Here is a 13,152-nt window from a genome sequence, read left to right as displayed (position 1 = left end):
TTTTGGCTGTCTTCCTCGCCTGGATTCATCAGCATGAGTTTCTCAGGGTAGGTCTCAGCAGATGCTAGAGCCTGTGCAGCTTGTGGTCCCTGTCCCTGCAGTGGCTCTTGGAGTATATGGAGCCTCTTTGTAGCTAAGAGGTTTCTTTATCTTAGATGTCCAGATGACATCCCTGAAAGAAACTAAAAATCCATCCCCAAAGCTTTGGTTTGTTAGCTGGTATGAGGAAGCCCTCTCCTCCTGCCATGAGCAGTGCTGTGCAGTGAAAAACAGTGAAGATTCTGAAGAAGAAAGGGGGTGGATAACACATGAGACTTCCGTAGCTCAGATTTTCAAGCAAGGTGACAATCCTATGGCCGTGAAGGTTCAGAATGTGTGATAAATGTCTTTGTCACAGTGCAGGGTCGGCTATAGGAGCAGAGGATGAAAGAGGGCTCAAGAGGATCTTGACTGCTTGTTTGGAGTGAGGGAGGTTATGCTCTCCATGGTAGTGGCATGCAGTGCTTGTTTCCCTTTCTCTCCTTGGAAAGCTTCATATAAGCTACCTGAGAATACAAGCTCAGATGTTTCAAGGTTTTCTTTTGAAAGGAACTTATTCTCCTTCTGGAGCAAAAGCTGATTTTTCTGCTTTGGAGAAGTCAGGGTGCCTTGGTACTGAATACAAAATCAGTGTGTTCTTTGCATTCTTTTCTGGCTTTATGAGCAAACCTGTTTAGTGGTGTCTACCATTTTATGTTCATTGCAAATACAGAGCAGTTTGTCTCATACTACGGCTGAGCACATTATGGTAGAAATGGTTGAATGGCATTTTTTACCCCAAGAGAAGTGTACATGTTGTCTTCCCTTTCACAGCTCATGTTTAGCCACATGTGTTTTGCAAAATTGCCCTTTAAAAAATTATTTTTTATTTTGTTGAAATTCCTGTTCATCAGTAACACTGAGCAGATGCTCTGTCTGGCCATGCAAACTAAAAACATGCCCACAAGAGCTGCCTGTTTAAAAACAAACCTTTGGTGAGAAGAAAAATAATTAAGCTTAGGTATTTCCTTGGTTTTTACCAAAACCTTTTGGATTCAGCATTTGATCTAGTGACAATACAAGATGTGAAAATTTGCAATGCAAAGGGCTTTTCCAGTCATATATGAATGCAAACTTTTCTCTGTGTGAGATGTTACTAGGAGGCTCCCAGTACTCACAACTGAGCTTTTTTCTTTTCTTTTTTTTTTTTTTGTCTTTGCCCTTGAAGTTAGACTGAGCCCTGGAGGAAGCTTGGGATAGATATAGTCTTTCAACAAATGTTGTGGGGTTGGAAATTAATGCTGAGTTCTCAGACAAGAGCTTATTGCTGTTCCTAACAATGGAAAAACAGGGATGAAACCAAACACTACTGAATATTCCAATGACTTTGTGGAGTTTAACCTTCAGTTGCATGTGAGTAACTGGCAAATGGATTCAAAACTCCAAGAGACAAATAATCTTTTCAGTCAATACGAGGATTGAGGGGTTGGAATTTTTACCATTTCCAACTGTTGTGCTCTAACAGAGGAGTTAGGGAAGAGTTGCCACTGGTCTGTAGAAATTGTTCAGCTGATACTATCACTCTGGTATCCTGAAGTCTCTGAGCTTGCAAAACACATTGATCAATGCATTATAATTAGAGATAAGCAAACCTTGAAAGATTAATTAGCTAATGGGCAGTTGTGTGCTCCAGAGATGACAAAGTGCTTTGTAATGTTCAGTGTTATTGCAGGTCTGAGTCAGGGGCCTGTTTCGGAGAGCATCCAAATTCTGTAGTAGTTACTCATCTGGTCTAAGTCTGCCTCTGCTTCTTCAGTTGTCAAAACCTGTCTAAGTTCATTATGGCTTCTTCATAATGTTTCTTATTGCCCTTATATTCCTACTTTAATTTTCTTCCACATATGCACATATATATGCACACACATTTCCAATCTCTTTCTGTTTTCTAGCAGAGGTGAGTGAGATTTGAAGCCACATTCTCCCCTTTCCAAATGATTTTTCAGTGTGATCTGAGAAGTGCAGAGGAGGCAAATCCTATTCCTTGTTATGCAACCATTCCCAGATACTAGAATCTTCAGGGCAGACCAGCTGGGCTGAAATAAGGGCACTGTATTGTTTCTGTGACATCCTTCTGGATTAGCAGGCTGGCAGCACCTTCCCCCAGCACTTTCTGACCAATATGGACACCTGCAAAGAAGGATGGGGGGCCACAGCTTCTATCTCCTGAAAAAGGCCTTCTCTTGTCTGACTTTTTCCAGCAGGGTGACTGGGCATCTCTGCGGACAGAGATGGCAAGAGAGGTCACCACAGCTGTGTTGCATCAGCAACTCTCACAGCAAAGAGGCAAGACAAGACCTTATCTATGAAACCCAGCTCAGAGAAATGTCCTTCCAAGGCTAGGAAATAAATCCACTGAGCAGTTTTTCTTGTGGAGGCCCTGGGAGAACAACGAATCCTGACCATAGCAGTGTGCCTGGGAACAGCCAAACCAACTTCGAGATGTGCACCAGGGACAGCTAATTCTTGAAATAAGACGTTGACTCCTCTGTATTTGAAAGCACAATGCAATGATTTATTTTTTGAAGAATTTCTCCATTTTCCTTTTATTTGCCCCTTGCTTGTATTTTCTGGAAGTACTTCTCCAGGGCTCTGGTCTCTTTTATAAAGCACAGACATCAACAAACAAGCTAGATCTCTATCAACAGATAAGCGCAGCACAATATTGAATCTCGTAATTCCTATGAGGAATCAGATGCCTAAATACTTTTGTTGTTTTAGACCTGAAAAACTGAATATTTGTTTCAGCCTGCCTTATATCTGACTTAACTGGACCCCTTTGCCCAGCTCCTTGAAGATGGATGTTCCCAGGCTGAAGGTCAAATGCTCTGTGCTCTGTCAAACTATAGAGGAGAAACAGTTTACTGAGTTTCCTGTCCTGACCATAGCATATATGACAAGATTTGTGGCATTTAGTGGAAAAATTCAAAGTGAGAACTTTTAAATCCGAATATTCCAGCTTTAGTGGAATTTTTACTAGCTATGGTTATGGATTTGGTTTTACTGAAGAAGTTCATTTTTTATAGCAATTTTAAGAAGAACAACACATGTTGATCTAAGCTGCCTTAGATCAAGGAGGGTTTGTGTAAACAACAAGAAGAAATTGTAGGTGTAAAAGAGCAGGTCAGCCCAGAGAAGCTCTGCCACAGGTTTTGGGAAGTCCTGTGGATATAGAAGATACTGTTCTGAAATTGCACCAGGAATTTCTAACTGGTTATAATCAGAAACTAGGCCAAAACACTGTTAGTCTCTCAGTTGTGCTGGGTGGTGTTGCTAGACTAGGAATCCTATCCAGGGATTGAAATAGTGGTACAAGCTGCTGTCAACAGACTATGAAAAGAGGAACCCAGAGAAAGTGGTGGTGAGATTGAAACAAAAATATGAAAGTTTGGAGCAGGTAGACTGGAGAAAAGCTATCACAAATGCAGCTGACAGAACCTCCTGCTCTTCTGGTTTAATAGGAGTCCTCTATTCCTAGTAGCAGCTGGCTTGCAGCTGGACTGGGACACTCACTTTTTTTGAAGAATACTTAATTCCTCGAGTAGAAGGACAGTAAAAAAAAAACCCAAACCACCTCTGTTGAAATGACAGGTAAACTCACACCACTTTTATTAATTAAAGAAGCCCTTGGAAGGACTGACAGGCCACACAGCGAGTCCACCACTGCTGTTAGTGGCCGCAGGGCTCCGTTCTGTGTGTAACAGTGTAGCAGGGCCACAGCTGATTTTCATTCTGGCTGCCTCCTGTTTCCTTTGTGATCAAAATCAACGCAGCCTTTGGAGGTTACAAATCCAAAGTACTCCTTAGTGTCTAAACAAATCTGTATTAGGTAGTGTTGGATACATAAGAGACCATCACGAGTGGATGTGCAACATGCAATAATAATTTCCTGCTAGAACTACAGTAGTTCATGCAGCACCTCTATTATAATGTCAAATGGGAGAAGCATTGCTGAGCTTATCAAGCAGCCTGTAAGTAGCGTGGCTGCCCTCTCCCTCTTCCAGGGACTAGTCCCAGTGGGTGCCCCCGTGGCCTGTGCTGGCCAGGATACGGTGCCCAGACACCTGGTGTCAGTGGCTGTGTCACAAACACGTGTGATGGTGGGGTGAATGCTGCTCCTCTCCCACCAGTCATGGGGCTGCCATCCGGGACTGCTCCTCTGCCTGGTTTCCTGACAGGGCTGGTTTTATCAGGAGACTCCATTTTCTTTTCTAGAGCAAAGATTATGAATGTTATTTTCTTGAGAGCAAACATTGCCTTTTGTCCTCTCCCCAATGGCTGCTGTTTCTTCTGTGTGCAATAACCAGAGTGTCTGGGGATTTGTGTTTGGGCATCTGAGAGAAGAAACCACAGGTAAGACCATTCAGCCCCAGCCAACAGCCAGTACATGTCTCTTCTGCCCAAGCCATTTTTGCAGGTTCTTACTGATGCATTTATAAGACATGATAATCCTACCAGCCATGCTGGTACACTTCTAGTCATGGGGTGGTCATGGGTAACTGCTGATTTTAGTCTTTAGTTTCAGTGCACCTGAAACACTGACAGCACTATTTCAATCTAAATGATTGCCCTGGGTCTGCTCTGAGGGGAATCTGTGTTGGGTTACTCTGAACTTTCCAGCTCATCTCAGCCCACTTAAATGCAAGCACTAGTGGTGCTAATGCCGCTAATGGTGACACTAGTCTGCTTTCCTCATCTTTATCAAGATAGAATTAAAATCTTCCACATTTCTTACAAATGAGAGCAGGAGGTCTGGCAGTCAGGAAGTGACTGGTTGAGACTGAGCCTGGAGGATCCATCTTCCTTGAAAGTGCCCACATCCTGATGCCTCCTCCTGCTTTTTTGGACCCCCACAGCAGAGTTTACAGCATGCATTTATTTACCCTAAGACCAGTGCACTACTGTGAAAAGCTTCTGTCTCATTCATGATGAATTTTCCAATGAAAACCTCAACTCGGAAAAAAGTCTGTGCCTGACTCAACTCATCAGCCCAGAAAAAACACTGGAGTTTAAGCATTGTTCCCAGAATAAATTGCTGGTTTCATGACCAGCATGGTTAATAGCTGAGATGTGAATTATAACTTTGGATTACAATTTCTACACTGTGATAAGCCTGTGTGAGACACAATCTAACAAGTCCCCTTACTGGGTGTCTATTGGCAGGTGGACTTCTGTGAATGAAAAAATCTATGCTAGTTATGCTCATCTAATAGCTTGCAAATGTGTATCCCTCCAGTTTCTCAATCCTCCCCCATCATTTTGGTGCTACATGAGCCTTTTCAGAAGTATTGAGGGGACATTGCGTTTTACCTTCTTCTTGTTTGGGGTGACTTTCAGTCTTCGTACTTGGTGTAAGTAAATCCTCCAGATCTTGCAGCATGGGGTTGGTGGTAGCTTTGTTGTTTCTTTTGTTTTTCTCCTCTTCGCGTTGCTGCATCAATAAGAAACATTGGGTTTAGTTTAAAACTGCAGATGTAATCTGTGAACTGGTGGCCTGGTGCCATGGTTGGCCTGGCTAAGTGTTTGTTGGTATGAATGCAACCTTTTTGCGAAGTTCAAGGGGCTGAATCTTGGTCCAGTGACCAAGTGTTTTGGGTAAAGAAAGTATGTCCAAGGTAGGGGGATGAGAGCCTGGGAAGGAATGGCTCTGCTCCTGTTAGGACAAAGGACTTGCTCGTAACATGGTTTAGGTCTACCAGACTGTGCATGTTTCTGCAACTTCCAATCTATTCTCTCTGTCGTTTTGGTTTATTTGAAATGTGGAGCTCTTGTGAGAGTGAGTGTCAGGGATAAATGCCAAAGGAAGAGGAGGAGGGTATGGCAGCATGGGGATGGGCTATAGGGCTGTCTTTGGTTTCACTTGCATATATTTATGTCTTCAAAAGATTTTCTTCTGGATGGTAGAGGGAAGAAAATAACCTGTTTCTGCTCAGAACAAGCATGCTGGAAAGGGAAGGGAGAGGCTGCCCTCTCTTATGCAGTGAGAAACTTTGGATGGACTCCACTCCAACTCCATCTGTCGCCCAAAAAGAGGTATTTGCCAATGGAAGTTTTTGTGTATTGGAGCCACGGAATGCTCGTGGCCTTGCTACAGCTGAGTGGTCCCAACTCACACAGCAGCCTTCATCCACTTGGCAAACCTGGCAGACTTTGGGGACAGCCACGACAGGTCTCTCTGAGCTCAGCAGGTCATCACACGGAGGTCTCTGGTGGGCTCCAACTGCTGACTATCCCTGTCATGAACAGGCAGTTCTCATTCCTCTCTCCCTAAGCAGCAGGGCTGTGCCAATATCCTTCCTTTCCCTGTTCTGCTGGATACCTCCCCTCTTGCCTGGCTTGGCTGCCTCAGCAAACCTACAGGTGCCTGTGGGACAAGGATATGTAAAGGCAGGTCCTTGTCTTGAGGTGTTTCTGTTCCTTTGGGTAGTACAAGGGCTCTGCTTTGTGATCCCTTAAACCCTGATCACACCGCGGTTGGGCAGTGTGAAGTAGACCAAGTACCCTTAAGTTCGAGTGTGCTGCAGCACATGTTAATCTCTTGCAATATTTGAGGATGCCCTTTGCACCAAGGCACTTATTTTAAGTTGTGTGCACGAGTGATCAATTTTGGATTTGAGCATTTGAATGTAGTTTATGGAGTCTCATTTCTCGGTGTTCACATCCTCGCTTTTAATGTTGCACCAGTCTCTGCTTTACGCAGTATTTTGCTTTATGTGGCACTGCTTCTTTGGTTTGCAGCCTGCCCTGTGCTGGTAAAATGGCAGATAACAGTCTTTTGATGACATCACATCCTCTCCTGATGCAAGGCTTGGTAGTTTGGGCACATCTATGTCATACCAAACAGCACCAGGAAAGCTCCGGAGGAAACTGCCAGACCAGTACAAGCCCTGGTACCAGAACACCTTTGCTGTTTCTCATTGAGAATCATTCTCTGAGCAAAGTTGTGCTTTTGCAGGTGTTCTGCTGCCAGACCTTGTTCATATTAGTTCAGGATTCTCTGTGTTATAGTCCTCTACGTATTGCAGCCTCTCACAGTTCTGGATACCATGAGGTCCAAATCCTAGCCTGTCATTGCATTTGTCTGTACCTTGCTTTTCCTATTTGCACAGCAGAGACAGAAGCCAGCCTCCCTTGTAAGGTGTTTTGAGAATTACTGGTAAAAAATATTGTTATTGCCATGTTGTTATTTATGGCTCATTGCTTTTCAGCTTGTACAAAATCTGGCTGTAGTTTCGATAGGCTTATCATTGTCCCTGGGAAATCTCAGGCACCAAAGCATTGCTCAAATTTTGAAGTAACTTATTTTTGTAGGTGGAAAGCACAGTTTACGGGAAAATGAACTGTAGTTTTGATGTATGAAATAGCAGCCTATTATGGGATGTGACCATTCTTTGCAGTTAGCCATTAAATGCCATCAGAGGGGACTGAACAAGCGTAAAATATGTCTTTTTCTTCTGTCACCAATGTATTCAGAAGTGAAGAATAATTTAAAAGTATATGTTACACATCAGAATTGAAAGATGTATTTCAAGGATGGTTTTGCCAGATCAATGCTTACCATTTGCATTTTCTTCTTCAGCTCTGCATTGGCTCGCTGATACGCTTCAGACACGGAATTTAGGTAATAGATGGCAAGGCTAGAAAAAGAAACATGTTGCTGTAGTGACAGGATCAGGGGAGAGAGAAAGTTTCACCAGGAGGGAACATTTAATTTTTTGCTTACCTTCTAATACCTAGTTTTCCCACCAGCTATCTCCAAACTGCTTTTAGAGGCTCAAGGCTTAGGAAAAATTCAGGCTGCCTTGGGGCATTGTCACCTGAGATGCGCTGAGCCCATCCAGTAGCTCAGTTCTGCTCAAACAGAAGAAAAATGACAACCCTACCCTCCTGCCTCCACCTTGGATAACCATGGTCTCCCTTCACTTCCTTTCCAACAGTCCTGGTGAAACCAGGCACCAGCCCTGAAATTGAACAGGCACCAGGTAACACAGAGACCTTAGGAAAAAAATAGGAAACTCGGGAAATAGTGGCAGAACAGGGCCTGAAGCCTCTCCTGAAAAGCAGTGCTCAAGGAACAGTTCTCCTTCCCCCTTTGCCAGAACCAGTTGCATCCTGTATCCCCAGAAGGGACCCTTGAGAGTGAGCAAAGACAGGAATCGAGGGCAAGCAGAAGCCAGGTTGGAGCAGAGCCACTGGCTTTTGTTTCGATCCCTTCTTCCCCAAAAAGGACATGCCAAAACCAGGGGAAAACCAAGCCAAGCTGGAGGGAACTGAAAGGCAAGCGGGGATGGGAGAGGGCATGCTGGCTGCCAGTCTTTGGCATGCAGGGAGGCTTGTGTTTTAAAACATGCCTAAGTGTCTGTGTCTGTCTCGCCGCCTCTGACACCAGCAAGTAATATTCTGGTAGTAAAAAATGTCTCCATGATTTTTTTTGAGAGTGCTTTTATTTTTCTAAACTATAAAAATCATATGCTCAGTGGCTCAAGCCATTCCCAGGAAAAGTACCAGCCGTTCAGTTCACCACTATAGCTGGTATTTTTTTAAAATAAAGTAGGAAATTCTTATATAAAAGGAGAAAAAAAAAAAAAGGTAGGGAAAAAAAGGTTTCCTGACAATTCATAACCTGATTGTGTGGCTTCAGCCCAGATTCAGCATCCTCAAACCAGGCTCCGGGATTTCATCAACAGAGTGCATGTCTCTAAGCCCAGCAAGACATCATGTACTGGCATATTAGTTTCCAGGTGGGAGATCAGGAAGGGGTACTTAGGATGACCTTTCTTGAGTCTTTTTACAGGGGTCTGTCTAGAGGAAACACATTTGCTTCCTTTTGCCTAGCATTACCTCAAAACTCAATCTTGGTGAACTGGGCTCTCTGTCCTCTTGAAAATTGTTGTTTTGTTCTTCTGTAAAGATGTGGTAGTTTTATTTCTTCTCTGTTATTAAGCTCATTGCCTAGAAAATATTACTTTTTAATCAGGGCTTTGTGGTTGCCCTGCCATTTTTTGTTGTGACCAGCCAGGATGTAAGCGCCTGGAGCACCCTCATTTTCATAAAGATAACGAGAGCTGGCTATTCAAAGCCATCTGGGATGCCATGTACTGTTTTCTGAGCTGGTTTCTCAGGTTCACTGAGTAACTGAGAAAAGCCATTTCCAGTCCCTTTCTAGCCCTTTCTCACCCTTTGCATTAGTGTCCAGTATTGCCTCCAACCACCAGGGCTTTTTCCCCTGAAGACTCCTGCATTGATGGGAAGGGCATGAGCTCACTAGGTCCCTCTCCCAAACCACTGTGAGATATAAGCCCACTGTGCCTCCAGGCTAAGCTTGAGTTTCCTCTGTCCTTGGTTTATTGCAGGTTTATTGCTTAAGGGAGGTTGTGCTTGTTCAGGATTGAACTGCCCTGAAGGGATCTTGAAAGGGAGAGGGGAAAGGGACAGTGCCACAGAAAGGTGATTTGGTGGGCATGCCTTTGGTGCAGTCCAAATCTGCAGGAGTCAGGCATGTTTGGATTGGGTTGTCCAAGCAATGATGAGGCAGTCTGTGTGATCCTCCAAGGTGCACACCAATATCCTGGGCAGGTCCTATAGGTGTGCTGGATTTATTACTGAATTTCTGATTTGCACTGCTAGTGCTGGCTCCCAAAAAAGGCAGAGCAAAGCCTTGGTCTGACTGTAAGCTGCAACATGAGCAGCTGTAAACTTTGCTGAGGAATGGAGTAAGCATTAGCAAATGAAGTTTATCCACTTTCAATGGGGTTCTTTAGGTCTACTTCCCTCTAAAATGGGCCTGCAGATGCACCCTCATGTTTGAGCTGTTAACTCTATCAGCTGGGAGAGAGTTAATTAATTTCTTACAGTGATGTGTTTTGGATTTAGAATGAGAATGGTGTTGATAACACACTGATGTTTTGGGTTTTACTGAGTCATGTTTATCCTAAGTCAAGGACTTTTTTTTTTTTTTTTTTAATTCTCATGCTCTGCCAGTGAGAAGGTATCCAAAAGAAACTGATAGGGAGCATAGCCAGGTGACCCAAACTGGCCAAGGGGGTATTGCACACCAGAGAACACCATACCTAGTACATAAACTGAGGGCAGTTACCCAGAATGGGGGTCTGGCATCAGTCAGCAGGTGGTGAGCAATTGTATTGTGCATTACTTGTTTTTTCCTTTTTATTATCATTATTATTATAATTTACCATTATTACTATATTTTACTTTGTTTTCACTAAGTTCTTATCTCAACTAACAAGTTTTACTTTGATTCCTCTCCCCATTCCACTGGAGGGGGGGAGAGAGGGGATTGAACAAGTGGCTGTGTGGTGCTTAATTTCCATACGGGCTTAAACTACGACACCCTGACTCCTCTCTTCTCTGATTTACTGCTTCCCCAGATCGGGGAAGAGTGTGGGTCACTGTCCTTTTCTAGTCTGCACAGGAATTTTAATTCTCCCCTCTTCTTGATGCAGTTAAAGTGCTTCTAGCTTCTGCCAGGAAGCTCTGCAGGCCACAGCTTGAAATCCTTCTTTCAACCTGAGTGGAATTAGGCTATATGCCTGTGTGTACAATATCTCTGCTTCTTATTTCTCTTTATTTCCTATTTTCCTTGTCCTTGGGCAGTTAGAAGCAGGACAGTAAGTTTGACACCCATGTTGTTCACTGGACCCCATCATTGTTTGAGACCAGGAGCTAAGAACAGAAATAGATAGAAGATGCATTTTGGATTGGACTTGGGAAAAAGAGAAGGGGTTATCATGGCTAGAGAAAATTACTTAATTCAGTCCACAGAAGTGGAAAAGACGTTTTTTCAGTGTCTGCAATCAAAATCCACAGACCGTCCATTTACGATCCACCTGTCACTATTGTAGAGGCTATTTTTACTGAGGCTGGATTGTAGGTTGCCTTGCCTGCTGCTTTGAGAGTGGTTCTCTGCCCGTTGGGACTAAATGAAGCTTTTGCATTTTCCTGGTTTCAATCCTTTGGGAAACTGGATGGGGAAGCGTAAGGACAAGCTCCAGCCTGGCCCTGTCTACCTGTCAGCAGCACAGCAGAAGCAGAGGGGAAGTTGAAGATTTTCAGAGACAAGGCAGGAAACTGGGGACTTGACTGAAAAGGAGAACAGAAAAGGACTGAAACCTTAGGAAACAATCTTATATGGTAGCTATGATTTCATCTGGGATTATCCCAGACAAAGTGTGCATGCAGATAAAAAGCAGTACTTCTGCAAGACACCCAATGGTCTTGGGGCATATGAGAGTTACTGCCAAGGGGCTGTAGGTCTGACTTGCCCAGGCACCATGGGGGAAACCACTTTTTTAGAGCTGTGACCCTCTTCAGAGCTGAATGGCTGGAAATCAAAAATATATAATATCCTCAAAGGTCACACAGGCAGTTTATCTGGGTGGGAAAGGAGAATGTTTTAGGTAATGTGGACATAAAGTATCCCTCAGTTTTCAGAGAGGAATCAGGGCAGAGACAAAATGGTGTCTCAAGGAGAAATGGACTGATGGTAAGGCCGTGGTGTGGGAATAGCCAAGACTGGGAAGGGGTGATAAAAAGTGTCTCATCAACAAATAAACTGGATTTGTGCTGTTCCTTGTCCCAGCTGTCACTGGAGGAAAAGGCAGGAGATTGTAACTGAAAAAAACATATTATTTTCAAAGGTATTACTGCTCTCCCATCAGCTTTTTTGAGGGTTGCATCAAAGCCTCAGAAATCTGGCCTACAGCCCTTTTGTAAAGGTGGTCCATTTGGGAAGTGTTAGTTCTGCAGTCTTCATCTCATGTTTGCAATAGCATCTGCCAGTGCTACTGTGAAGCCCACAGGAACAGAGTTTATAACTCAATAATATGCTTGGTCGTAATAGGGATGTGATGTGAGACTTCTTGTCTCCTGCACGTATCTGATCTGATTCTTCTAAGTGTAGGATCTCTCTGCACAGTATACGATCATCCTTTTTAGGTTAAAATGAGTAAGTAGCTTGAGTCAGGTAGAGGGGTGACATGTCATTTTAAGTTTAATTGGGATTTTTCTCAGGTTGTTTCTGTAAGAAACTTTGTAACAGTGGGAACTTGTATTTGATTTAATTTAATGGCATTACCTTCAGCGTAACTATTCAGAAGGAAGCATCTCTGTGCCCAAGGAAAGTTGTACTGGATCAGCCCAGAGGCCCACCTCCAATGTGTGTGGATGACCCAGGAAGAGTCGAGCAATAGGCACCCCAGTTCTGTCTCTTTCTCACATTGATTAGTCTAAAGTCTGCCTATAGAATCTGGCCACAGCTCTCCTACTTACTTTGATAGCTATTGGAAACTTTGATAATAATGGCAAAAATATCTTTAAAACAAAAGAGAGAACTGCCCTGATCCTAGTACTGCTGAAGGTGCTATGGGTTTAAGAGTGATTTCAAAGCTGAAATGATCAAATGGCACCGAAACAAATTCCAGAGGTATTATTTGGAAAATGAAAAATTAAAACTCCTAAAAACCCCAACAAACTGACAGTTCTTCACATTTTGGAACATGTAATTTTTGAATGCCCTGTCATGACTGTGTTCTAAATACCACCAGCTGTGACAGAAATTGCTTCTCCAGAAAGCACCAGGCTGAGACTGTCCATTTATTTCCTGCTAGCTACAGAAAACTTTTCATATGGAAGCTGTGACAGCTTTGATATCTACAGGGCCTCTGTCAGCAATGTGTTTCACCTACAGAGTTGTGTTTAATTGGGTCAGGTAATTAAATTTGGGGAAATTGGGTTAGGCAAAGGTGAGGGGGGTAGAGAGCATGTGTCTGCCCCAATCTGTACTGTTATCTCCACAGAAACTGTATTTAGACCTCACTAATATCCCAGAATTTTTGGGTTTTAACCTTCTTCTCCAACCCAGACATGTAATATTGCAAGGAGAACTTACACCATGAGCAGAATTGCAGGTATGATCAGTCCTGGATTTGCCACATAGCTGAAGATCTTGGCAACAAAAAGTGGGAAATCCAGCTCTATGGTCTCTTGAATGACATCATACATTCTTTTTTTCCCACTGGAAAGACAAACAACCAGTTAAGGAGTGTAGATATTTCCTGT

General features: G+C 43.4%; 1 protein-coding gene across 1 annotated transcript in view; it reads right to left on the bottom strand.

Annotated features, from left to right (window-relative positions):
* Positions 1-4,035: 4,035 nt before the first annotated feature.
* TMC2 (transmembrane channel like 2) overlaps positions 4,036-13,152 on the bottom strand; it is a 31,852-nt gene continuing 22,735 nt past the window's right edge. Inside the window, exons 17-20 of the mRNA XM_032686888.1 lie at positions 12,983-13,108; positions 7,634-7,712; positions 5,386-5,506; positions 4,036-4,286 (exon numbers count right to left, since the gene is read on the bottom strand). Of these exons, the coding sequence (XP_032542779.1) occupies positions 4,036-4,286; positions 5,386-5,506; positions 7,634-7,712; positions 12,983-13,108 (577 nt within the window). The remainder of the gene's footprint in view (positions 4,287-5,385; positions 5,507-7,633; positions 7,713-12,982; positions 13,109-13,152) is intronic.

Source organism: Chiroxiphia lanceolata, chromosome 1 (assembly GCF_009829145.1).
Source record: "Chiroxiphia lanceolata isolate bChiLan1 chromosome 1, bChiLan1.pri, whole genome shotgun sequence".
NCBI classification, from domain to species: Eukaryota; Metazoa; Chordata; class Aves; order Passeriformes; family Pipridae; genus Chiroxiphia; species Chiroxiphia lanceolata.
Note: the sequence above shows the minus strand (reverse complement) of the source record. Positions and strands in the feature narration are given on the sequence as shown.